Source organism: Microtus ochrogaster, chromosome 19 (genome assembly GCF_000317375.1).
Source record: "Microtus ochrogaster isolate Prairie Vole_2 chromosome 19, MicOch1.0, whole genome shotgun sequence".
Taxonomy (NCBI): Eukaryota; Metazoa; Chordata; class Mammalia; order Rodentia; family Cricetidae; genus Microtus; species Microtus ochrogaster.
In genome coordinates this window covers 48,070,969-48,098,311 of record NC_022021.1, presented here as the reverse complement: position 1 = coordinate 48,098,311, position 27,343 = coordinate 48,070,969, and the positions used below count along the sequence as shown (strand labels likewise).

The 27,343-nt window shown below is 42.8% G+C and overlaps 1 protein-coding gene across 1 annotated transcript in view; it reads left to right on the top strand.

Moving 5' to 3' along the window:
• Window positions 1–27,343, top strand: part of Adcy2 (adenylate cyclase 2) — a 337,098-nt gene that overhangs the window by 268,604 nt on the left and 41,151 nt on the right. The window contains exons 16-18 of the mRNA XM_005356692.2: window positions 9,899–9,983; window positions 20,210–20,347; window positions 25,357–25,476. Of these exons, the coding sequence (XP_005356749.2) occupies window positions 9,899–9,983; window positions 20,210–20,347; window positions 25,357–25,476 (343 nt within the window). The remainder of the gene's footprint in view (window positions 1–9,898; window positions 9,984–20,209; window positions 20,348–25,356; window positions 25,477–27,343) is intronic.

Genomic DNA, 27,343 nt, shown 5'->3' with positions numbered 1-27,343 from the left:
TAAATAAATAAATAAATAAATAAAAAGATTTCCAGACCTGCTTTCTACTCGCTGGTGGTACAAAGCCTCACGGCCCCTGAGCTCCCTAAACCATATCTCAATTCCAGCTCACAATGAATCAAATTCCTGGACACATCACTTACTGTGGTAGATGTTAAATCTCAGACTAAATAGACTGCGCCAGCCCCGGGTTCCCTTGGGTCTGTCAGGCTTCACTGACCCTCAGAGTTTGATGCCATTCTTGTGCCTAATAATTTTATTTCTTATCTAATCTCTGTGAAGAATAATTTGTTGTGCTGTATGAAGCATTTTCACTAAAATTCGTGCATCTCCCTTTTGCTTGGCGTGCCCTGGCTTCTTTTCTGACTTCGTCGTGTTAGAGTAAGCTTGCTTCTTCATCAGCACTCCCTCTCATATGCGTGGATAGCTGTGTATTTGTAGTTTTTGTATTTTAAGTGATAATTGTACAAACATGGGACATGGTGTGGTATTTTGATAATAATAGGTATGGGGTAAATTAGAAATCAAAGCAGGTATGTCTACTACCTGCTAAATCTTTTCTTTTTTTAATTTATTTATTTATTTATTTATTAAAGATTTCTGCCTCCTCCCCGCCACCGCCTCCATTTCCCTTCCCCTCCCCCAATCAAGTCCCCCTCCCTCAGGGTTCCTTGACCTGTGGGAAGTCCAAGGACCACCCACCTCCATCCAGGTCTAGTAAGTTGAGCATGCAAACTGCCTAGGCTCCCACAAAGCCAGAACATACAGTAGGATCAAAACCCAGTGCCATTGTTCTTGAGTTCTCAGTAGTCCTCATTGTCCACTATGTTCAGCGAGTCCGGTTTTATCCCATGCTTTTTCAGACCCAGGCCAGCTGGCCTTGGTGAGTTCCCGATAGAACATCCCTGTTGTCTCAGAATGTGGGTGTACCCCTCGCGGTCCTGAGTTCCTTGCTCGTGCTCTCTCTCCTTCTGCTCCTGATTTGGACCTTGGGATTTCAGTCTGGTGCTCCAATGTGGGTCTCTGTCTCTGTCTCCTTTCATCGCCTGAGGAAGGTTAATATTCAGGAGGATGACTATATGTTTTTCTTTGGGTTCACCTTCTTATTTCTGCTAAATCTTTTCTAAATCAAAAAAGGCAAGCAATGATTAGGATGAGTGGGTGAGCTAATGAATGACTAACGGGATTTTTAATTGGATATGGTCATTTTCCAGAAGGAGGTTCTGGAACCTTCTTTACCCAGCCAAAATTTTGAAACCTGGCTCTAGTTTCAGGATTTGCGTAGAATTAATTAAATTATCAACTGACTCCTCTGTGCAGGGTTGCTCTGCCTGCACTGTATACGTATAATTTTACCTCAAATACACACTTATTTTAAGACCAAATAATATTCAAACACAGAGAGCATTTTTGCACGTTTCAACTATTTTATTCAAATTATCTTTCAGATTCAATGATTATATTAAACCAAGCATTGTCAAAATTATTGAAGCAAGGGTAAGTTTTTCTAATAATGTTTAGTTAGATATCTTGTGTTTCATTATCCTAAGCTAAGCTAACAATAATGATACTTCACTTAAGATAATTTTATAGCAAAATTGCAACATCAGAATGATTATTTCTACTTAGACTCTGTCAATTTCCTTACTCATTTAAAGATATATTTTCAGTAATTCTTTAATAGTTTCTTCAAAGGGCCATTTCTTAGAATTATCTCAAGAGAGGAAAACAAAAGACAACAATCTGGAAATAGCATCACTCACACCCAGTAGAAGTAGACTTGATTTCTTTGGCATCCGCAATGGGGAGTAACGACAGTAGAGGCTGTTTGCTTTGATGGGAAGTCAGAAGCTGGAGCACGCTTCAGGAAAGCAGGCATGTGATGAGCTAAGAGAAACAGTGTCTCAGCAGCTTATGGTGACGCCCACCGTCAGAGCTATGTTGCTCTTGCCCAGTGCTTCAAGACACTGTGGAGGATTTGAACCAGAGGTCATGAGCTGGATGTGTTTTGGGTTGATGTGTTTGCTTTCCTGGAGCAGGAAAGAAACATGATCGAGTAAGATGTGGTGGTTTGCGTGAATGGGATAAAAATGGTCCCGTTCTGAGCTGCATTATAAAAGAGCCATGCAGATGGTTCTTGCTGCTTCATTAGATATGACAATTATCAGAGGGCTATTTTGTGGATGCGAAAATTATCAGAGTTCTGTTAGTGCGCTTCGGTTGAGAAGCTAGAATACCCTACCATTCTACAGAAGGAAAGCATCCGTGGAAGGGACAGATTTGAGGAAAAAAAATGTGGGTAGCAGGGCTCATTTTTCACACCAAGGATGTGCGCTTGTATTAGACACCAGGTGCCTGTGTTGTGGGAAGGAAGGAAGTCTGTGAGCTTTGGAATCCTGGAAGAAGTTACATTGAAATACAATCTGGAAAATTAATTTCTGGGGTAGACGTTAAGTCTCGAGAAAGGGTTAGCATCCATGAAAGGGAGTTAGCCAGTGAGGAAGCATGTGTGCTTTCCATGGCATAAACTGTGTTGGGAAATTCAAACCTTCGGTCTGTATGATAGCCGTGAAGGGAAACTTTGCAAGCCAACAGCACTCCTTTTTCTCTCTCCCACACTTGAGGACCTTCACGTGGTGTGAAGACCTCAAAGCTGAGTCTAATCACCCGCGAGCTGGCATCTGGGGCAAAGACAATGTGAATTCCTTTCCCTGTCCTGAACTTCCACCTCTTCTGTGCTCTTGGGTGCTGCTGAAGTCCCTTCCCTTTTGAAGCTGTTCCATTTACTTCTACAGGAGAGTTCCAGTTGTTTCATGGGGACTTGTCATCTGTCCCCTCCACTATTGCCCTTGATGAGTGTCATTCAGAAGTTCTGAATAGAGGTGGGATAGTCTTCCTGGGGGGATACGTCAGGTGGTGAGGAAAAGGAGGCCCGTGTCTTATCACCTTGAGAGAAGTTCCAGAGAAAGGCGTCCATGTTTATCCAGTGAAGTGGCTTATAATAAGGATGACTTGTAGGCGCTGAGGGAATATGCTTCTGCTGAGTTATTCTGCCCCCAGATGACCGACTCCGTCTCTGTTAGGGCCACCTGTATTTCATGAAGGCAAAATCATAGAAGGGGAAAGGACTTGTCTCCAATCAGCCTGAAATTTCCATGAATGTAACAATATAACTGATTAAAGTGGCAAAGTCAAACATCATCACTAAAGGGTGTAATTTCTCTTGCTTCATGGGAAGGAAGAGTCAAACATACTTTTCAGTAAGTATATAAATCAATTATACGCATGTGTTTAAAAGAAACAGTTTTGCAACAAGAATGTTAATTGGAATTGATTAAGTTGCACAAACATCTTGGTACACTTCATGGGCCAGGGCATGCTTTTGGAAGAACGAGCTGAATAAATGGTAGTAATTAAGAGCTTTGGACCAACCACTGCCCTGACGCGTGGTATTTCTTGTTCCCTGGTGTCTTCTATTACAGAGGACCATTGAATTCATAGTTTGTAAACAACAGGAATTCATCTCAAAGGGTTTTAGAAAGCAGACATCTGTTCTCAGGGTGGCGGCATGGACAGGCTCTGGTGAGGAACGTCTTGTGGTTGGAGACTAACTCCATTCTGGCAATCTGCTCACATCCCCACAAGCATTCAGTACCCTAATAACCTTAGCAGAGACAAATGTCTACATAAATAGAAATGACATCTGAGACAAGGTTTCCTGCTAAAAGAATTTAATAGGTTCTGCAATAGGGTCTGTGACCTCTCCAGCAAACTGGAAGCTGGCTCGGTTTCAGTACTAGACATGAATTCCCTCCCATTGAGTGGACCTTAAGTCTAACTAGACAGCTATCTACTGGTTACCCCAGAGATGAATCTGCCACTATTGTAAAATTGAAGGTATCTTGCAAGGTTGGTCATTATTGTGACTGTAGACTTTCAAACTAGAGAGGAAAATTGATTGTTTTCCTCCCATGGCAGCTTGCATTGAATCTTTGGTTAGAATCTTTGGTCTACCCCTTTCTCTACAAAGAAGGGTGGGTATTGGAGTGCAATTGTCAGCTTCCTGGTAATGGTTTTATGGAACACTAAATCAAACTACAAACACATTTTCTCCAACTTTACATGAAATATCGATAAATAAATAAATTATACAAACTCAGAAAAGCCATCAAAGGGTCTGAAAAGGATTGAAATGAGTTATAAAAAGTTAAAATCTTGGAGTCTGATATATAGAAATACCAAAATCAAATAATAAATAACCAACAGTATCTAAATATCTAAAATATCCCTGCGTGTTCTTATCCTAGGCTATTTGCCTCTGAATAAATCACAAGTCCACTGGGAAATCATAAGAGAAAATTTCAAATGTTTAAAGAGTAACATATATTAAAATATGTGAAATATGTCAAATAAAGTAGATGAAGGGTAGAGATTATGAATTTAAAGCATTAAGGGACTGAAGAAGAGGAGGGAGGAGAAACTGTGGTCAGGGTATAAAATGAATAAATTAAATAAACAAATGAATAATATTTTTTTAAAAAATTTATGGACACAAAGAAAATTCAAGAAACAGTTCTATACAAAGAATTTTCACATACAGTTTAATTAATCGCTTTTCTATAAAGGGCACAAGTGTGTTTATAAAATACAATGAATCCTATGTAAAACATACTATGTACACATCAGACCCTAGATAGACTTTCAAAGGTAGAGGTGGCCAGTCCACACTAATATTCAGCACCCAAGTCTTTGGAATGCAGAGAGCTGTACTGTGTGTTGCTAGTTTTGTGGCCGTTGTGCAGCAGAGCACACATGGATACCGATAATGTATTTCTCACAGACAAGACTGATGTGATACTATCAAAAATATTAGACATAGTTATGCATTGAATTCTCAAGTCTATTTATCTTACTATATTTGCCTTACTGTATAATTTAAGTGCTCCTAAGCTCCTTTTCAAGTAAATCTTTGTGCACTGCGGTGTACTATGGTGCATTAAATAATGGAGTTTTATGAACTCTATTATTTTTGTCATATTTGTCCAGAATATATGAATCTTATTAATATTTAGAATAAAAATGTTTGCATTAGAGCGGAGGAAAACGTCTAATGATTTAACTGTTTCCTGTTTAGGGAGGCAGGAAGAGACTCAAACAAGTAAAGGAAAATAAATAGTATTTTTTGAAGTCAATAAAATAGAAAATAATTAAGAAAAAAATTAATGAAACAAAAACTTGGCTTTAAAAAATGGTTTAAAAAATTCCTAAGCCAGTGGCAAGACTGATAAAAGGAAATAAATGCAGAGGAGATTAACACAAAGCTCTCAAACAGTGAGGGAGAAAGTAACTCACTGTGTACTTACAGATACCACCTGAATACATTAGGAATTTTGTTATTTCCTGAGACTGAAAATATTTTATAAGATAAAATAAGTATCCCTTATTTTTTGTATCTACTGATTTGTATTTTTTATCTATTGATTTACTTAAATTTGCTTTAAAAATATTCCTACAAGAGAAAGTCTACACCCAAATGTTTTTATGTGACTCTCAACAAACATTTTAAGAAAACAAGAGGAAAGAATTTCTCAAGTATTAACACATTTTATAAATGTGCATGGATAAAAACATCCCACCTTTAAAATGAGCCTAGAAGCCCAAGGATACAAATCCAAGGTCACATGGCACTGTGTCCTGGAGATCAGCATTGGTATGGCAAATGCAGGACAAAGAAGGCAAAGGACTGTTCCAGGAAGCAGACCACAGAAGAGGAAGCTGCAATAATATAAATTCTAGGCATGATCGAATTCAAATGAACGGCTTTATTTTCCGGTTGCCTTCGTGGAGGGCTGAGACACGTTTTCCCTGGTTCACATTAGCGTGTTGATTGTGGAGGGCTGAGACACGTTTTCCCCGGTCTTCAGCTCATGCTTGGGCAGTCCTACTGGTGAGCCGTGATGGGTGTAGCTCCTGGTGTTGCAGTGCTATACTACTGCTGCACCCTGAGGTCCTTGTGGTTCCTTGTGGTTCACAGGTGACAGCTGTGTGAGACTGTGTTTCACTTCCCTCCCTTGGAGCCTTGAGTTTTATGATGGAATCTCCAAGAGAATTAGCAATCATAACTTCCTGTGTACTCCAGTGTCTCTTTGAAAGACAAGAAGAAAGTGTTGGAAGGTCCAGAGTCTTAGAGGAAAATACTATCATACTCTAACATTTGCCAGTCCCGTGCAAGTCTGACCCTCAGGCTCTCTCGGAGTTTTAGCTAACACACTTCATTACCAACAATAAGTAAAATACATAGCATTTTTAAAATGCATAAGACATAGTAGAAATGTGACATATTTATCACACACAGAGCAAAAATAAATTATCATAATGGGAAAAACAGAAGCTTCAGTTTCTGTTCCGATATAATGAAATTAGAGATAACGAGGGCCAACCAAAAATAGCCAGTCTGCACAATCTGATAATCGTGTTTTTAATTATTCTCATATTATAAGGAGATGGAAATTGAAATTATAAATTTTACAGGGAAGAGTAACTATGAGTAGCTATAGATCAAAAGCTATAGGATTTAATTAAAAGAATAGTTGTTGGAATATTTATGACCTTTCTTAAATGCATTTATTAGAAAATATAAAATATTTGTTATAAATAACACTTAAAAAACAAACAGTATAAGTTTCAAAAAAGTTATTTTAAGTTGAATTGGAAGCTAAAAATGTAAAAAATTAACATAAATCATAGTTTTAATACTGAAACAAAAACTCAATTTTGAGTTTGGCAAGATATGTGGGTTCAAGACTCATCCAGATTTTAGAAAAAAATAAACATAAGAATAAATTATTCTAAATATGTGAATTATTGAATTATAGGAAAATATTACCTAGGATTTTTGTGTTTATTTTTTAAATTATAATTACATGATTTTCCTTCTACCATTTTCTTCCTCCATCTCCTCCTGTGCATTCCCCCTCATTCTCAGTCAAAGTCATGGCTTCTTTTTCTTTAATTGCTGTTGTGCCTATAGATATATTCCTAAATACATAAAAACCTGCTCAACCCATATAATGTTATCTGCATGTATATGATCTTGGTTGACCGTGTGATATTGGATAACCTGGGGAAGACCGTTTCTCTGCCTCTCAGCCCTCCCCCATTGTCTAGCGTTGAGAACCCATGAGCTTTTCTTTCTGTTAGCATGTCGGCTGGTAGTATTGTTGTTCGGGTCTTGTGTAGGTATCCATGTTGATGAGACTTCTTGGATGTGGTCTTTCTGACATTTCTAGGAAAGCAATCTCACAGCAAACTTCCCATTAATCTGGTTCTAACAATCTTGACACCCTCTTTGCCGCAATGATCCCTGCGCCTTAGGTGTAAGAATCATACTGTAGATGTTACATGGAATTTTTAAATTTCAAAATCCAAATAAAATAGAAAATTTCCTAGTGGCATTATCAAGAGTGATTCAAGAAACAGAACCAACAGACACAGCAGAATTATAAATGCTGATGAATAAAAACAGATCTTAGTCAAAAATATAATTTCATTGTGGCTGAAGATTGCTCAGTGGTTAAGATCACTTATTGCACTTGCCGAGGATCCAAGTTCCCAGGAACAACATGGTAGCACACAACCATCCATAACTCCAATTTCACAGGATCCAATAGGGATACAAACATACATACATACATACATACATACATACATACATACATACATACATATTAAAGGTGTGAGCAACCACCACAGGGATTTGTTTCTTCATTAATCTTGTATAGCCCAGGGTGGCCTTGAACTCACAGAGATCTGTCTGCTTCTGTCTCTCAAATCCTGGGATTAAAGGTGTGTGCCACCACTGCCTGACCTCTAGTGGTTTAGCTTTGCCCTTCTGATCTTTATGCAAGTTTTTTGTGTAATAGAAGCTTGATATGGGCCATGATGCCAGTCAACAATCTAGATTGGATACACATACACCAACTTATAAGGATCTTCTTTTAAAGCACCCTTACTCAATGCCCAAGTGTCGGTTTGAACTGAAGATTACAGCACTTGTTGGTCCCCATAATCATCTCTTGAAATAGCATAGGTGTGTGAGACAGTGGATTGAAAGGTTGTGCCCCATCGTGAGGGCTTTAGGTGTTGCTCAGTACATTAACTGCTTGTTCCGTTGCTCTTCCTGGGGCTCAGGGAGTGTTCTTGCAGGGTGATTGCAGTTGTACTTTGTAACATGAGGAGCAGGCTTGTTGGTGTTTCTTTCCTGCCCAGTTCCCACAGCCAGCAAGGTCCCAAAGAATCACACAGAAGTCTACCTAAGTTATAAACTGATTGGCCCATTAGCTCAGGCTTCTTATTAACTCTTATAACTTATATTAGCCCATTATTCTTGTCTATGTTAGCCACATGGTTCGGTACCTTTCTCAGCGGGGTAGGTCACATCCTGCTTCTTCGGTGGTCTAGGCTAGACTGTGGAGGAATGGGCTTTCTCCTTCCCAGCATTCTCCTGTTTTCATTGCCCTGCCTCTACTTCCTGTCTGGTTGATCTGCCTATACTTCCTGCCTGGCCAATCAGCATTTATTTAAAATATGATTGACAGAATACAGACAGTTCTCCCACACCAGTACTTACTCATTTGTATCTGGTTCTTATATTCCCTTCCTTGCCATCTGGAGGGTTCTCTTCTCTTCAGAGCTGCTTTTATCTGTTTCTGCTCTATTTCTAGCCAATTGCATTGGCACCAGCTTCCACGGTGGCCTCAGATTACATCTGACCTTTTATGGGTGTTCCATTTGAATTTCATCTGCAATTGTTCATGGCGTTTTTGCCCCCTCTCTTAGTGCTGAACTCTTCAAGCATGGTATTAAATAGCATAGTTAAGACTGTGAATTCTTTAGTTATTGAAAGTACCACTCAGACATACGTGAACTTCCTTCTCTTGTGTGGATTTGTGTATCGTATGAGTGTGTGTGCTCACATGTGTGTGGATGACCTCACCTGTGGGCACATGCATGTGTGTGTGCATATGAGGGTCAGATGGTAACACTGGGTGTCTTCTGTCACTCTCTGCTTTATTCACTGTGAAGGAATCTCTGCTTTGAACCTGATGCTCACTGATGCAGGTAGCCCAATGAGCCAATTTGTCCCGGGGATCCACTATCTCTCCCTTCTGAGTGCTAGGAACATGGCTTCCACACCCACCTGGTTTATTACCGGGTGCTGAGGATGAAAACTCTAGTCTTTGTCCTTACAAGGAGGTGCTTTTCTCCACCAAGCTTTCTCCACAGCCCTGACGTACATTCTCCCATGTGAGCCTGACAGCTGTCTGGGCAGATTTAACTGGACATGCTTTTCATGTGATCGCAGGATGCTCCACATGTTGGTTGACTCCATCACACATGTGCATGCCCTGCCCAGTGAAATCCTGAAAGAAATTTGGGAGACACCTAACAGTGTCTATGTGGAATAAAGTTGAATCTGGGTGGAAGGTATGGAGGAGACTGGAGACTCCGTGTCCCCAAGACACCAGTAGGATGTAGGGTGAGATGCTCAAGGTGGTCATGGTGGCAGCCATAGAAACAGTAGCTTCTGGGGCACCGGGAGCAGGAAAGAGGCCACTCAGGAGATGCAATGGATAAACAGAGCATAAACAATACACATATTTATGTGTATACATACACACATGCATACATACATGCATGCATGCATGCATGCATTCACACATACATTCATGCATACATACATATATGCATGCATACATGCATTCATACATACATACATACTAATGGTTGAAGTCTCGTTTAGTCACATCCTAACTAAGTGGAAAGTGTTGTTGCTGTTGCTTTCCGGAGTGACAGACACGACCTCCACGCTAACCTGTTGCTTTTTGTTTCCCGGTAGAACGTCCATCCTTGGCTTCTCCTTTGGAGCTGCGTTTCTCTCCCTCACCTTCATCCTCTTTGTTTGCTTCGCTGGACAGCTTTTGGTAGGTGCTTCCAACATAGAACTTTTGGAGAGTGTGTTGATTGTGTTGAAATGGCTTACTTCCGTTTTTCAGCAACAAAGGGATTGTTGACTGATATTTGAAGAGCTGTGGTTTCTAGCATCCTTCAGGCCATTGGGAAAGAGAGTCTCAGGTATAAACTGAAGTATCTCAGAGACAACAAAGACACTTGCTTAACAGCTATTACAATGTTAGGTGGCTTTTTTTATATCTGGAGATGGGGCTTCACTCTGTAGCGCAGACTGGCTTCCAACTTAGAATCCTCTTGCCTCAGCTTTCCAAATAGCTGGGGATATAGATATGGACCACTGCACCCAGCAAAGATGAGTGTCACTTCCAAAGACTCATGATTTTGTTCATCTGTTTGTCAACTGTTTAGAAATCATCTCTGAGTTTCAGACTACTTGTAGTAGTGAATGCAAGTGTCAGAAGGTTTTTATGAAAAGGGTAATAATCAAAGTATTTTTAAACACACCTTTGAAATCTAATTTGAAGATATAAAAAGTTAGAAGCTAACAAAAAGATACCATTTATTTGTGTTTGAAATCAACCATTGTACAGTTTCATAATTTACATATTAACTAAACATGAGTTTGGGATATAAAAGTTATCTCTTCATTTATCTTTTGCATATTAAACAAGTGTCACTAGCTGGCCAGAGAACTATGAGAGCTACCTTAGAAAAGCCAGCAAGGAGACATGCAATAAGCCAATGTTTCATTTTCATGGGCACAGGTGAAAACAGGAGAGGCTACCTAAACTGAGCCCCAGGCATGCATGTGGTGTACAGACATGTGTAGGCGAAGCATCCATGCCCACAAAATACTTACTATAAGAATACACATGGTTTGCCATGATCCACAGTCTTACCTGTGTGGAAAAGCGCAGACCCACTCTTCCTTTCCTTGTCCCCTAGAGCCCTCTGCAGCCCACCTCTCTGGCCTCCAGTACTAGAACTATCTATCACTGTGCTCCACTCCAAATCCGACCCTGTTCTAAAAATAACAGTTCACACCCCTATACCTGAGAAGCTGTGCTTGCCATTGACATGGAGACGGGGCATGGAGGCTGTTGGGTCTGCTACTTTCAAAGAAATATTATGATCTTTCTTATCCCTCCCTTTTGGCCTTGGAGACTCCAGCCTCTTTATTATCAAGAACACAGCTCTTTTATCCACCCTGTTTTTAGACTGTGGACCCCCAAGTTCTATTAAGATGAAATTAACCATTACCATCCCCCTTCCTGGGGGCTTCCCAAACGTGATACCTACTTGCCACTCAATAGCAAGTTCTTCATGACTGTCTGTTGTCTCAGAAGATTTCAAAGCTACAAATGAACCGGTGTCTGCCTGCCCTTCAGAAGACTACAACATGCCAGTGTTTGCAAAGGCTAAACTTGAAGACATGTCTTTTTATTTACTTTTAAAATGAGCATACAGAAAGGGGCAAGTTCCTTCTGTGCATTTTTATACGTGCATTGTTTTGGATTATCCTCCTCCCCTGCTCACCTCCCCCGTCTCTCCCCTCATGTGAATTCTTCCATCTCCAGTATCAATCAAATCATTCACCCTTTCCATTTTCATGTCTCATGTACTTTGCTACCTGCCCCAACCCATTCCTTAAAAGTCCCTTCCCCAACTCATGCTCCTTTCGTAGTGTCGAGGCCGATACCTGTGCTCACTCCCACATACATACACACCAGCACTCCTAGCTTCTGAGAGGGAGAGAGATCACAAGTTCAAGGCCAGCTTGGTCAACATAGTGAGTTCCAGGACAGTTGGGGTTACATAATAAAACCCTGTCTCAAAAAGTAGATTAGGAGCTTTAATCCACACATGAGAGCTGTCATATGGTATTTGTGTTTCTGTGTCTGGGATACCATCTTAAGATAATTTTCAGGTATATCCTATTTCCTTCAAATTTCATAATTTCTTTGTAGCTGAATTAGATGTCATTGTGTGTGTACCCCATTTTCACTGTTCCTTCCTACGTTTATGGATACCTGGGCTGATTTCATTCCCTCGCTGTTGTGAATACCACAGCAGCAAACATGGTTGCGCAAATATCTCTGGGATATATGCCCCAAAGTAGTATATCTGAGTATATCATATAGTAGTTGTTATGATTCAATCACAATATAGCTGACACTTCCGGGTTCCATAGCCACACATGTGCAGACAAGCCCTCAGGCATGACCCATGTGCAGCATGGTTGCATCACCTACATATGATGCTGCTGTGTGAGCGCTTGAATGCATGCATGAGCTCCATCATCTGCATATCTCCATATCATCCCCCATGCGCATGCGCTAGGCAGCCTTAAAAGTTGGACACGCCGTCTTCAGCTCTCTCTCTCTCTCTCTCTCTCTCTCTCTCTCTCTCTCTCTCTCTCCACATCAACCTTCACCAGGCTTGTACATGCCCCCCCAATAAACTCCTAGGTGGGTTTGTTGCGTGTTCCGTGTTTCCTTCCCACTCACACCAGGTAATTTCAGTAGTTCTATTTTTAGTGTTTTGGAAAGCCTCCATTCTGATTTCCGGGTTGGCTACACCAGCTCACAATCCCACCAGCAGTGAATGTTCTTTCCCAGCATTCTCTCTAACGTGCACTGTCATTCATTTTCTTGATATCCATTCCAACTCGAGTAAGATCTCTCGCTCCAGCTAGAGCAGAGGAAGATCTCTCACTTGACAAATATCAAGTCAAAATGGATCCGTGTTCCTAAGCCAAAAGCTGGAATAGTGAAACAGCTAGGGAAGAAAAACACGTCGAGCTAGGCGTAGACACAACACACTTGGGAAACAGGGCTCCAGTAGTACAGGAAGTAACCCAAGAATTAACAAATGGCATCACACAAAACTAGAAGAAAGCAAACTGTTGGCAGGAGCAAACAGCCTACAGAATGGGGTAAAATCCTTGTCAGGTGCAGTTCAGATAAGTTAATATTTAGAATGTATAAACAGGTACGAATTGAACACCAAAAAACATAAGCCTGCACATCAATAAACGAGCCAATGAAATGAACAGATAGTTCTCAGAAGAGGAAACACAATGGCTAATAAATAATTTCAAGGGTGTTCAACAGCCTCGCCTTCAGGAAAACACAAATGAGTCTTGAATGTTCAATAAAGGAATCCATGAATAAGGCTCCCCAGTGGCCGGTTGTAACTTCAGGAAGAAATTCTCAACCCAGTAATGGGTTCTTTTGATATCTGTAGGATTCTGTAATGGTTGTTTAACTGTCAACCGCAGGGTTATTGATGGATAATTGATCCAGAAAGTGTTAAGTGTGTGTTGTACGGTGCTGTGTGAATAGAATGGGAAATTGTGTATATCACAGATACTCTATGAGGTCATGAAAAGATGGTGCCGCCACCTGGCTGCTCATTCTCTGGGCCCTGGAAAACCTACCAGTTGCGTAAGAGCTGGTGGGATTAGCATTTACTTGTTAATTAAATATCAAACTTATGAAAATGTGCAGAATGCCGCCAACTGTTAACCTGCAAACATAAATGCCAAGGGCAGTATTGATGCTAGAGATGCCAGTGTGAAATTCTTGCTCTGAAGAATTAAAGTAAGCTACTCTTTCCAAAGGGAGTCACACAGAGGCAAGGGTGGTGATTCGCTTTAGTTTTGACTTTCAACGTGATTGGAGGAAGAAACACTGAGGCACAGATCAGGTATAGATGGGTGTATCTATGAAGGTGTTTCCGGGGCTGCTTAGCAGAGGGAAACTCCATCTCAAATGTGGGTCATACCATCACATGAGCTAGACTGAATTACAAGGAGGGAAGGGGAAAGGCCAGTTAGGTGTTTTCCCCTTTCTCTGCTTCCAGGCTCGTGGCTCCCACTGCCATGCCTCCCCTGTCATGATGGACAGACTTCATCCTACTAAGCTGTGATTCAGAATAAACCGCCCTAGGTTGTTTATGTCGGGCTCTTGATCACAGCAATGAGAGAAGTTACTAACACTGTCGCTCTGGCCGATGCTTTTCCCTCAAGAGTATTGTCCTTGACATAGTCTTCTGGGCAAAATGGGCAGCACCAGGAAGCCATGGCGGTTGGCATTTCACAGCTGGCTTGATAAAAGGTCGCAAAGCATGCCGCCTGTAGACACTCGAGTGACAATGGCACACAGCTCCGAGCTCCTTTCTGTCGACCCCCAAATGTGAAGAGGTTTATTCAGTAACTTGTTGTGAACCTTGTCGGGGAATTTCTGCCCTTCCCTCCCACCTGCAGCTTGCCACTGCCTCCCTAAGGAGTGCTCCCTCCCACCCACCCACCCCCATGGCACTCCCTTCCAAGTTCTTGCACATGGAAGTGGGCTCGGTAGCCCGTCCTATCCCAGAGACCTTGGGATCTCCTCCAGTTCTGTGATGAGCATCATGGGACTCCAGCCCTCTGCTGCATAGTTGAACCTCAATTTTATAATATGCATTTTGACCTTTTTATCGTGTCATTGCTTCCCCTGACATATAGTAAGTCCCTTAAGACAAGAATGGCTTCTCAGTGCCCAGGGGCCTCCCACTAGACCCAGTATAACCCTGTCCACGTGAACATGCTTTGTAAGTAGGTGCTGCCTTGACACAGAGCTCTTTATCTCCCCTCTTCTGCTCCATGAAGCCCCTCCAACCCCTCACAGATGCTCAGAGCCAGTGAAGGGAAAATTACAGTGATGGCAGGCTCAATAATGAACACAGGTATTGTCAGACAGCTTCTGAGCGGTATGGGAGGGACTTACCTCTCTATGGTACAAAACAGCACCTCTGACCAGAAATAGCACCAAAAAAAAAAAAATCCCCCAAACAAAGCTTACCTTTGAAAATGGTAGAAAATGTCAGAAGAAATTAGAAGTAGCCGGGTGCCACCCAGCCAGCCACCTTCTTCAGGACAATGATGAAAGCTCACTGTGCAGAGTTCATCCTAGGGGAGGAAAAGTAGGTCACACGCCAGCTAACAAAAAGCTCCGGCCCCTTCAGGAGTGCTTGTCCATTGAAGTCTGCCTTCTCTAATGGCAATACGGCACTCACCTTCTAGGGCTGAGCACGCTGGTGACCCTTTTCCCTCTCAGCTTCTCTTTGTCTGTTTGGAAAATCAGTGATAATTTGAAACTACGTCTGGTAACTAGCATGTGGCTGCAGGCTGCTTTCTCTGATTCAGAAGTGCCCCTCCTTCATTTGACCAGCAGCATGCATGTATTATAATTGCTGCTACCATCCGATTTGATGTGTTTTCATTCACCGTGTCTCCTCTTTGCCTCTGCTAATTTTTTCTTTCTTCTGTTTTTTTTTTTTTAACAGTTATACTTTTTTCTCCCCAGTAACTTGGGCATGATGCATTCCAACCTGGCTGATTATTTGGGGTTTGGTTTCCTTTTATTTGAAAATCTGTGCTGTGCACCTGATTCTCAAATTCTGTTGTAGCTGCATCCTTAACAATACAGGGACCATAGCCTAATCCCATCACCCATCCCATCATCCAGGCTAGAACTGTTCGTCTTTGTATATCTCATATTCTGTGATTAGTCACTTTATCATCATTCTAGTTGGTTAATGATTTATCTGACTATCCCTTCTGGACGTGGTATCTTTCTCTGGGACTCAGCTTTTTCAGTGAGCAGTGCCTGTCTTCCTAACCCTTCCCATGAAAATACTGCGTGATGGCCTTTTCACTTTGCAGATCTGTGTGTCTTCATTGTGATCATTTATCATTTTTTAAAAGTTTGTGCTTACAATTTCACATTCTCCCGGCCTGTACAGTACTCAGAACTCTCTCTCTCTCTCTCTCTCTCTCTGCCCCTGCCTCTTCTTCCCCCTCCATTTCCCCTCCTTCTCCTCTCCCGTTCTCTTCCCTCTCGCCCTGTGTCCAAGTACAACATGCATATGGAAGTCAGAAAATAACTTTAGGGTTCCTCACCTTTCACCTTGTTTGAGATCAGGTTTTCTGCTTTTCTTTTTTTTTTCCGTTGTTTTTATTGAGCTATACATTTTTCTCTGCTCCCCTCCCTTCTTTTCCCCTCCCCTTCTACCCTCTCCAAAGGTCCCCATGCTCTCAATTTACTCAAGAAATCTTGTCTTTTTCTAGTTCCCATGTAGATTAGACCCATTTTTGTCTCTCTTAGGGTCCTCTTTGATGTCTAGGCTGGTTTTTTTTTTTTGCTTTATGTCTAAAAACCACTTATGAATGAGTACATGTAATATTTGTCTTCCTGGGTCTGGGTTGCCTCCCTCAATATGATGTTTTTTAGATCCATCTATTTGCCCTCAAATTTCAAGATATCATTATTTTTTTCTTCTGTGTTGTACTATGCCACATTTTCCTTATCCATTCTTCAGTCCAGGGGCATTTAGGTTGTTTCCAGGTTCTGGCTGTGACAAATAATTCTGCTATGAACATAGTTGAGTCCTTGTGGTATGGATTGAGCATCTTTTGGATATATACCCGAAATTGGTGTTGCTGGATCTTGGCTAACTGGCCCACTAGTTTCCAGAGATTCCTGTCTCTGTCTCCTATCTCAATATAAAAGCAATGGGATTGCAAATGTGTTCTGCCACACTGGGTTCTGTGTGGATCTGGGGATCTGGACTCAAGTCTTCACATTTGCATGGTTGGTGTTTTATTGACTGAGCCAAGTCCCCACCTCACTGATGGCAATGTGTTGGGTAGAGTTATCTTTTCAGCTTTTGGAGATCCAAGTGCACTGTGTCAGCACTGACTCTCCTGTGGAGAGTCCTGTCTGTTGGTTTGGCTTCCAGGACTTGAGTGTTCATCATGCACTTTTCTGTCATCCCGTCCATGGGTCTCGTGGATCCCAGCATAACATCTAGATCTTCCTTCCTGTAATTGTATGTTTTTCTTTCTGTATAAATCTCAATATAGTTAGTACCAGTCCTGTTTATTGGTGGTGAGTGTGGTCCTGCCTATTTCAGTGTGAGGAAGAGCATGGCCCAGTGATGAACAAGAACGGGAAGAAGCAGATTTGGTGAAATGATGCTAGTTTCTAAGCACAGACTACACCTCCCCGGACTCAGGAAGCATCTCCTCTTCAGTTGAATGATGCCTTCAGAGGACAGGTCAACGCACTGTTTGAAATGCTCTTATCTATAAGGTTGAATCAGAATGGGACTGTTAATAAACCTCTTTTTTTTATCAGGGGTGATACTCAACAACTGAAAACCAAATACTCTGAGCTGTGTAGGGAACTGCAAACAGAATCAGGGTTGACTCTTTCTATAATGAGTTAAAATACAAGGTTTCACTGTGGTATTTTCATACCCCAGTTTCTGTTCCAGGCAGGGTCTTTGTTATCCCAGAATGACCTTATGACCTTGAGCTTCTGGTCTCCCGCACCTTCTCCTCCAGAGTGCTGGGACTGCAGCATGGGTCACTCTGCCCCTGCTTCTCCATTATCCTTTGATCATTTTTCTTTCATTCTGGATCACAGTCTTTTGGCTCTTCTCACTCCATCCTGGGTTTCTCTGTTAGCCCACAAAGCCTTTCTGCTTCCTCTTCCCAGATGCAAGCACTGATGACCAGCTATCACCATGTGCTTTTAACTCTGCCTCTTGTTGGCAATGTGGGTGGAAAACAGAGACACCTGCCTCCTTGACCCTTAAAACAATGTATCCAGGCAGTGGTGGCTCACATCTTTAATCCCAACATTCAGAAGTCAGAGACAGGCAGATCTCTGTGAGTTCATGGCCAGCCTGGTCTACGGAGTGAGTTCCAGGGCAGGCTCCAAAGCTACAGAGAAACCCTGTCTCCATAAACAAAACAAAACAAACAAAATGAAAGCAATGAACATTTTGCTTGCTGTTTATAAATGGTCTCAAAGTACAGCCTTTAGGGTCCAGTGAAGACTGTGGGAGAAGGAAAGAAGCCAGGTGCATCTGAATCTGTGGTCCTGAGCCCACCAAACCCCTGTGTCTAAAGATCTCTACACGTTCTGCCAGTCACTTGACTCTGCTGCATGACTAGAGACAAAGTTCCCATGGGTTTATCTACATCTATTTCAGTGAACATCTAGCCTAGGGGTGGAATATAACATACTCCTCCTAGAGAGTATATTGAAAATCAGTTCCCACAATTTGGTCTAAAACTTCAGAATTTTTAATTTTATGATTTCAAAAGTGTCTTGTAGTAACTTGTTAACACTTCACCTAATTGGTTGTAATATGAACATCTGAGATTACTATGTGTTATCCTTGGAGTGATAAAGATTTGTGTTTTCTATTCTAAATCTTCAGTATCATGGGTATTTATTACTCCCAATACAGACAGAAAAGAATTGATTAGAATCATTTTTATCTTTAGAAAAATACTATTCCTACTCCATAGACTTCAAACATAGATGTAATGTTTTAATTGACCAGAGCCCAGCCAAATATTATTGTCTGATAGAATCTGAGGTTGATAAGAACAATATTTTCTTGGATCTGGATCTTCCTACCTCATCTCTGTACAGAGCTCAGATCTGAGTGTGTTCTGTGTCAACACCACCGCTAGATACAGTATTCCTTACACAATAGTGATACACTTCTTTTCACCCATGACCCTTGTATGTCCTGAGAGTTAAGGGCCACCATATTGGGTAGCAGATTCAAAGGCATTGCTAACCCCTCTGAATGCCCTGTTGTTTCATCAGCATACGAAATACAGGCCTGTCTCCCTGTGTGCTGGTGCAGGGCAGCCCTGCAGAGCCCAGTTAATGTGATTCCTGCTCCAGCCAGAGACTCAGCTCCTGGGGCCAGTCAACACTGACTCTACGCCGCACTGGCTTCTCAGTGCAGAGTGCCTGGGAAAAAAAAAATCTACTCAAGGAGTGAGCCCCAAACCTGAGCCCTCACCCACTGGAAAGGGCTTGTGTGCTGCAGGTCAGGGGCTGGGGGTGGGGGTGGGGGGGGGGTGGGGCCAAAGTAAAGAGTAAGAGGGGAAGGAAAGGAAGAACTGATTACTGACGTCATCTGAAGAAAACTGAACTAGACTCCGAGTCACAAAGACGCCGTGCAGAAATACCAATGTTTTCTTCATTGAAATAATGAGAAAAGTCAACACTTGTGAGTTCCTTTCCTGTGCCTTAGGTTTACGTCTCTGAAAAGGCCAAGGAGGTGGGTGCGCAGACGGAGACAAGAGAGCGTAATTAACGTACAGAAAGTCTCGCAGCTGTGGGGAATTGCACAGAAGTCGCTGATTGGACTTCTACCCTCAAACATCCTCTCGTTCAGCATCAGCCTTATTTGATACTCGTGTTGACATTCAACATATTACACTGCTTGTGTCAACAATATTTTTAGGGGGAATTCAAAGAGAGCGTGTGAAATAGGTAAAGAAATGTAGGTGCTGTTTGCTAATGTCGCTGGGGACTCTCTCACATTGAGATTTAGGGAGATTGTGCCAGGTCTACCACGATATAAATTTGGGAGTAGTTCTGTGTTCTCTGGAATCCCGCGCCTTGGGACTAGTCTCTATTAAGAAGGTTGAAACCTCTCTCCCTAGAGATTCCCTGGAGAATGCTGCAGGTACTGCCTGTCATATCAGATAGAGGGCACAATCCTCGTGTGTGCCTCCATTGCGAAGTGGAGTAAGAGCAGCCATGAGGCACCATAGTACAGGGTAGAGCCCATGGAAAGCGGTGAGGAAATATGAGCTTCCATTCTATGACAGTTGTGATTCCTGCTCGTAGCAAGAGAGCTTCAGTAGACATGCGTACTGGACCGTGGGCTGGAAGCATCCCACATCTACTTCAATAAAGAAACTAAACTCTGTGTTTACGTGGTCTATTCTTATGGCTAGCTGCTCCGGCAGTAAAAGAAATGGAAGTTATGTTGATCTCTTTTCTCCAAAAATTCACTGAATTTGTAGTTATTGTTTCAGATGACACATCCGGTCAATACATCCCCCAGAGTGACTTAATTAACTGAAATTTTCCCTCTGCCAGAACTACCTAAAATCATAATTTCAGGTCTGTCTGAAAAGACACGCAATCATATCATACCGTTGTCATAGATGCTTAATTTCTTCTTAATCTGACAGCCCAGCCAACATGATTTTAATAAGGTCGTGACTTGTATGGGTCCTCAGGGAGGGATAGAACCGATTTGTTTAATCTCTGAGACGTGTCGGTGTTTCCTGCAGTTTTAAACACCATCATTTTACGCTCCAGAGAGTATACTACACAGCAGTATGCCTCTTCTTTCTCTTCCCCCACAGCAATGCAGCAAGAAAGCCTCTGCCTCCCTCATGTGGCTTCTGAAATCATCCGGCATCATCGCCAACCGCCCATGGCCAAGGATCTCCCTCACGGTTATCACCACTGCCATCATCCTCATCATGGCTGTGTTCAACATGGTGAGCTCCTGGGCTGGGTCAGGGTTGGCATGGGCAGAACCTTTCCTCTGTGCTCTGCCTTGTGGGATGGGTTGGTTGGTTTTCATCTGGCTTGGTTTGGTATGTGTGTGGATGTTTTTGCTTGTGTGTGTATCTGCCCACCACATGCATGTCTGGTGCCTGCAGAGGGCAGAAGAGAGCATCTGATCCCCTGGACCTGAAGCTACGGAGGGATGGTTGGCAGCTAGCGGGTGGGTTCTGGGGATCAAACCTGGATGTCTAGAAGAACAATCAGTGCTCTTAACTGCTGAGCCATCTCTCCAACCCTGCGTCTTGCAGTTTGAGGTGTCCTTATGACACCAATCACTTCCTGCCTTTTCAACCCTTTCACAGTTGCTGCCGTCCGTCCGTCTGAGGACAGAGAGGCTTTCCACAGGCCTTGTGTGAGGAAGATGGCTTTGTGGGATAGTTTTCCATGTCTTGTCTTTTGGTGTCTGCTCAGCAGACAATCAGGATAACCAAGCAGGCAATCAGGATAGCACCAGGAGAGACAGCATCCAAGCCATGACAGCCAACCACGGGGGCCGCCCTGCAGTCTAAAGCGGCTGCAAACCCCATTTCATCCTAGACTGAGATGGTAGGAGGGGTTTTCATTGCACATCACAGGTTCCATTTCCACTTCTCAGCACTGAGTACTAAAACCTCTGTCATGGTGGATCCAAGAACCAAATAAGCCCATGTTCTCACCATAGCTAAGGTAGTGCCCTGGTTCTGTAACCGTAGAACCAATGGTCAGTCTTTTCATTTCTGTGTTATCATTACTTCTTCTTCCCCCAAAAGAACACTTGGGCTATTACTGTGCTTGGGGTGCATCCTTATTAGTGCCCTCTTGCCGTCATCATCATCGTCATTGTCACCACCACCTCAGGGACAGCACCACCCACAATGGGCTGGGCCCTTGCCTCTCCCATTAGGAAAATGCATACATGTTTACCTATTGCCCAATCTTATGGAGGCATTTCTTTCTATTGAGGCTCCCTCCTGTCTGATGACTCTAGCTTGTTTCAAGTTATCTTAAAAACTAGCCAGGATAACCATCCTCAGAAGGTCCTTTGTCGCAGTATATATTGCAGACGTCACTAGTGGCTGGGAACAAAACGGTGGTGTCTTGAACAGCTCTTTCTTCCCAGAAGCATAGAATGAGGATACGGTGACAGATTTGACATAAGGTATTAATAATAAACGGTTTAATGTCCCCACAAGGTGGGAAACATTCATTCTCAACAACAAACATGTTGTATATAAATGTCAAAGTGCGCCTCGAGCATTGTGAGATGCTGAGAACCCAAGGCCTGCTCCGACTCCCAGGACTTCACAGTGGAAAGAGGGGGACTGCCAGCTGGATAAAGCAACCAGCAAATCATCCTAAAACACGTTGGGGAGGGCAGGATGACATGGGGGTGAGGAGCAGATGGGGAGACCCTGGGGAGGGCAGGACAGCATGGGGGCAGGAGGAAGTGGGGAGACACACGGGGGAGGCAGGACAGCATGAGAGTCAGGAGCAGGTGGGGAGACACTGGGGAGGGTAGGATGACATGGGGGTGAGGAACAGGTGGGGAGACACTGGGGAGGTCAGGACAGCATGGGGGCAGGAGGAAGTGGGGAGGCACACGGGGGAGGCAGGACAGCATGGGGGTCAGGAGCAGGTGGGGAGACACTGGGGAGGGTAGGATGACATGGGGGTGAGGAGCAGGTGGGGAGACACTGGGGAGGTCAGGACAGCATGGGGGTCAGGAGGAAGTGGGGAGACCCTGGGGAGGGTAGGATGACATGGGGGAACAGGCAAAACACACATGTAAAGTAAAAATAAATAAATCATTTTAAGATGTGCTTATTATTGAGTAAAATGTTACAGAGAATGTTTGATTTAACCCCTTGCCTTGTCCAATCCCATGGCAATAATTCTACTTGTAAGATAATGGAGTCCTCACTACTGTCCATCACCCCCCCCCCCCACACACACACACACGCATTTTCCCTTTCTGCCTCACGGATTTACTTGTGGCTCCAGTGAGTGAGCTCCCGCAGTAATGTCCTGTTGTGTCTGGCTGATCTCACATAGCATGCTGTCTTCACGACTCTTGTCTTCCTATTGGCGCTATTTCCCTTCTGTCACAGAAAAGCTTCAGTTGGCCCTGTTTTCCCGGCCAATAGCCAGTGGTCCCTCTTAGCAGCTTCTCGAGGCTCAGCTGCCATTTGTCCTGTGCACTCAAGATGGCACAGACGTATTCAGGACAACCTGAGAGACCCGGGCTGTGGGGTAGCCCCGTGTCGCCGACTGTGGAGATGGGCAGGGTACATGGGAGCTTCCACAGATGTCACTTGTGGTTTTTCCGAGCCTGCATACAAGTAGCTCTGACACAGTCCCAGTGAGTCGTGTCTGAAATGACCTCAGATGTCACCAGGATTTTGAGTGTCCCACGTTCATCTATGTAATGCTAAACATCTAGATGAAAAGTGAAGGAAAATATTAGTTCTCCATTTTTTCCAGTATGAGGTTTTGTTATCAAATTACAAATGCCCTTGTTTTGTCCTGCCTGTGTTTCCATCTGGCTGTGTCGGGTCACATGTAGGAGCTGGGTAATTAATGAAAAAAGAGGCCATGAATTTTGAAAGACACAAAGGAGGGGTACTTGGGGAGAGGAAAAAGGAGGGAGAAACAATGTTATTATATATGATAATCTCAAAAAAAAACAGAAGAAATGATGTTTAACAGAAAGCCGGAGCGCCCTGCCACGGTTGGTGCCGGCCCCGTGGTGATGCCATCAGGTGCTCTCCCACATCATTTCCGGGAAACTTCCAGGAGATCTGGAACGAGTCAATCAAACACCAACTTGTGACTCACGCAGGCGAGAGTTGACTGAAGTCAAACAGTGAACAACCTAGATGAGTTCTAATGACATCACCAGGCACAAATCACCACGTCAGATCCTGTGTTCACAGCTAGCAGTGCTTGGGAAACATGTTTCTGATTGAGATTCGACTGCTGGGAAGTATAATTTGATTTTTTTAAACAATCTTATTAACACTCAACGAGGCTATCTTATTCTAGGCAATATAAATTTTACAGTTGTCACCAAGACTTTAGAAACTAAAATGGCTCCAACAAGGACTGCCCTAAACAGTCATGACACTGAAAATTCATGCTATGAGGAGAAGTGAGGTAGCTTAGCGTGGAAGAGTAGGGAAGAGGGACTGGGAAGGATCGTGCTCTGGGGATGTATAAATTCTAGGAAGTTAGCAGAAGTGTGGTTGGAAAGCTTTCTTGTGCACAGGGATTGGCAGTGTCTACTGATCTTTTTTAAGATTTAATTTTATTTTATGTGTATGAGTGTCCACGTATGTGGTACTCCCTGAGACCAGAAGAAGGTATCAGATCCCCTGGAGCTGGAGTTACGGACCGTTGTGTGTCTCCAGGAACCAAGCCTCGGTCCTCAGCAAGAGCAGCTAGTGCTCTTAACTGCCAAGCCAGCTCACATTGGCTACTGGTTTTCAGATCCATAGCACTGTGCTTATGTATGGCATCCTGGCAAAGGCATGGCTTCACAGAGGCCGTTGCTACCCACACAACATGAGCATGGCACCTCATCTTTCTTCTTCTTGGTCTCCATGGTGACATCATCAAGAAGTTTTTGTTAATTATTTTAAAGTCCTGGGTTCCTATAAGTAGACTTGGTGGTATCTCCCCAAGCCAAAAAGGCTCTGTTTTCTTCCTTTCTGCACTCTTCAGTGTTTAATTAATTGCACTTGGGATTGATTGAGTCAAGGTCTGTGGTGCTTTAGGGCATAGCATAGGCCTCGTAATTTCTTCATTCTATTTCCCTCCTGTTACAATTTTCCCAAAGAATTAAGAGAACTATAAGTTAACTGGAGATTGTATATCTTGCTACAAATTATTTAGCAGCAGGTAAAGACATCTATGTTTCACTGACTTTTAACTATATATTTTATTTTTAATGGATAAAAACACTCTATCTAGTACCATTGTTGGGGGAGGAAAGAAATATCACTCAAATTATAATAAATAAACATCTTCTCTACTCTTGAGATAACTGACAAGAACCAAAACATATAAACACCAAAGAATACAAACTGGTAAACACAAACACAGTAACCATGGGAAAAGTGCAAGAAAGGTTTACATGTCAACCTTGAATGTTAATATTTAGCCCAGTACCAAACACACAGCCTAGATTTACAGATTAATTTCTTTCTGGAGAGAGAAGCTTGTGAGAGCCCTGATTTCCTAGTTTACCTTTCCAGAGTATCTGTGATCCCCAGTCACAGGACAGAAAACTGATCAGTGGTCACCGAAGCAGTCCGTTCCTCAGCTTGTCTAGGGGAGAGGGGTTGGATTTGTCCTGCCTTTCAGACAAGTTGGTCCTTTGCCTCTGCATGCTGACCTGGATGCCCATGGCTAATCCCACCTGTCTTTCCAGGAATCATGGGAACATCCATTTCCTCAAGTTTGTAACCCTTTCTTTACCCACCATCTGTGAAGCTCACAGATCATGTATGCAAATATGATCGTATGCAAATGTGACTGTAGGCAGATGTGCTTCACTGCATGCCTGAACCAAGATGGCAGAGACTGAAGACAGTTCTGTGTCTCTCGTTTTGTGAGTGGCGGCTGAATATCTGTGTGGGGATGATGTCAGCTTAGCAAGCCTTCCCTTGCTGCATGCATTTCAGTTTAACTCTTGATTCAGTTGCTTCTGTTTGCAGTCTTGAAGCCTTGGAGTTTCCATACTGAAGGTGCAGTGTTGTGATGGTTGGTTACTTATTGCGTAGAACATCCCAAAATGTCAAAAGGAGAAGTTAGAGCTGTAATCACTGGCAGTATAGAGACCCTCGACCATCCACTGACTGCACATAAGAAACGTAGTCATTCATGAATGCTGCTCCCACCTTCTCCTTATTCCATCGAATCTGTAACAATTCACTGAAGAAAACATCGTTTCTCTTTGCAGTTTTTCCTGAGTGACTCTGAGGAGACCACCCTTCCTACTGCCAATACAACAAATGCAAACTTTTCTGTCCCAGAAAACCAGGCAGCGATTCTCCATGCACGGAACTTGTTTTTCCTCCCGGTAAGAAAATTGCATCTACCGGTGTTTTGCTGTTTGCCTGTGATGTTTGCCTAAACAATGCAAGGTCCTCAGCCTCAGATGTGACCTAAACTTAGCCCTCCATCCCAATCATAAGTCTTCGGAAAGCAGATTCTGCTCAAGGAGCCCCACATCGGAATGTCCCAGCTATACATAAACCACATGATGGACTCCGGAGCTCTGGAGCCCCTGAAGGTAGCATGGCTTAGCAGATCCACCCACTGGAGCAGCAGGGAAATTGTGTGGTGTTCACAAGACCACACATCTCTAACCCCATATTACAGGACATTTAAGACTGACAGGGAATGGGGCAGTATGGGGAAGAAGGTCCCACTTACCTCTGGTCATGACATAACTCTTGTTAATAATAAGTATAATAATTGTAAAAATTACAGTATTAAATTACTTTATTAAAAATTGGCTGTTTTAAATATAAAAGCACACCAACTCTTTACACCGAAAACTTCAATGTGGGAATTAATTTTAAAGATTAAACAGTTTTCCCCACAAAGGTTTTGGTCCAAGTGTTTACATACTGAAAGTAGATAAGCGCAATGTTTAAAAATTCATTTCGTTACAAACAGCCTTTAAATTAAACTCAGCCTTTGAATAAGATGTTTTAAAATATTCAATAAATAACATACATTCATAGTAACTTGCTAAAAAGTATTACTTAAAACCATTCCAAGACACATGATCCCAATTTTGTAATAATGTGTATAGTAACATATATCGGAAGCATGGAGAGGCACATAGTGATGATAGTACTGGCCAACTGTGGATGCTGGGACCATTAGACTCTCCCCTTTTCATGTGTGTTGTTTTATGTACTTCTAATTCTAACATCAGATGCTGCTAGCTGTACACTTTCATAAAACAGCAATAAACCCCTTTTTAAAATGACAACTTATGAACACTCCAAGTCTTTACAAACAATGACAAAATTGTAATATATCCCTATGCCAAAATCATAAATTTTACTTAGCTTTGGTTGGACTGGGTCCTGTTCTGAACTTTTGTTATTGTATATGATCTCCACGTGAGCCCCCTGTGTGGTCATCTGTGGGCTCCACATGTGTTCTCTTGTTGTGTATGATCTCCACATGAGCCCCTGTGTGGTCATCTGTGGTCTCCACGTGTGTTCTATCTCCACGTGAGCCCCTGTGTGGTCATCTGTGGTCTCCACGTGAGCCCTTCGAGGTGGTTGGCATCATTTCCATCACCCCTTTGAGGGGCAAAGGGAAGACACAAAACCCTTTTCTGCAGAAAGGAGCTCTCTGTGAGAATCAGATGGCCCAGGAGATGCAGGTAGATGCCCCACCATGTTCATCTCTTAGGACAACCTCACAGCTCTGAAGAGCAGCTTGGGGTCCTTGTGTCCAATGAGCAAGGAACCACCAGGCTGCAAGTCATAACCTCATGTACTCTTTTTGTAAAGATTGTATTTACATTTCATTTGCTTTATTAAAAATCTATCGTGCTTTAACACTTTTTAAAAACGTACACTGGTGGATTGCCAAAACTAAAAAGAGCCAATTAAAAAGAAAAAACACTCAATGCAAGCCTACATCCTGTTAGAGTCTAATGACACTAATTAATTGAATCAAATTACTATCAACATTCTGATCAAGTCTCCTGGGGTTCCCCAGAGAGATGTTGGTCCACCCCGGAGCTATGCTAGCTATACTAAGAAGGACAGTGCTAAAGTGTATTGGTCCATGGGTCTTCAGAAGCCCCCTGAGGTTACCTAACTGCTCACCTAAGATGTAAGCAGGGCTGATTTTGAGAAACACGCTGCGAGGAGACGAAGGCTTTGCTGCTTACGTGTCCACATTTCTCTTATTTCACT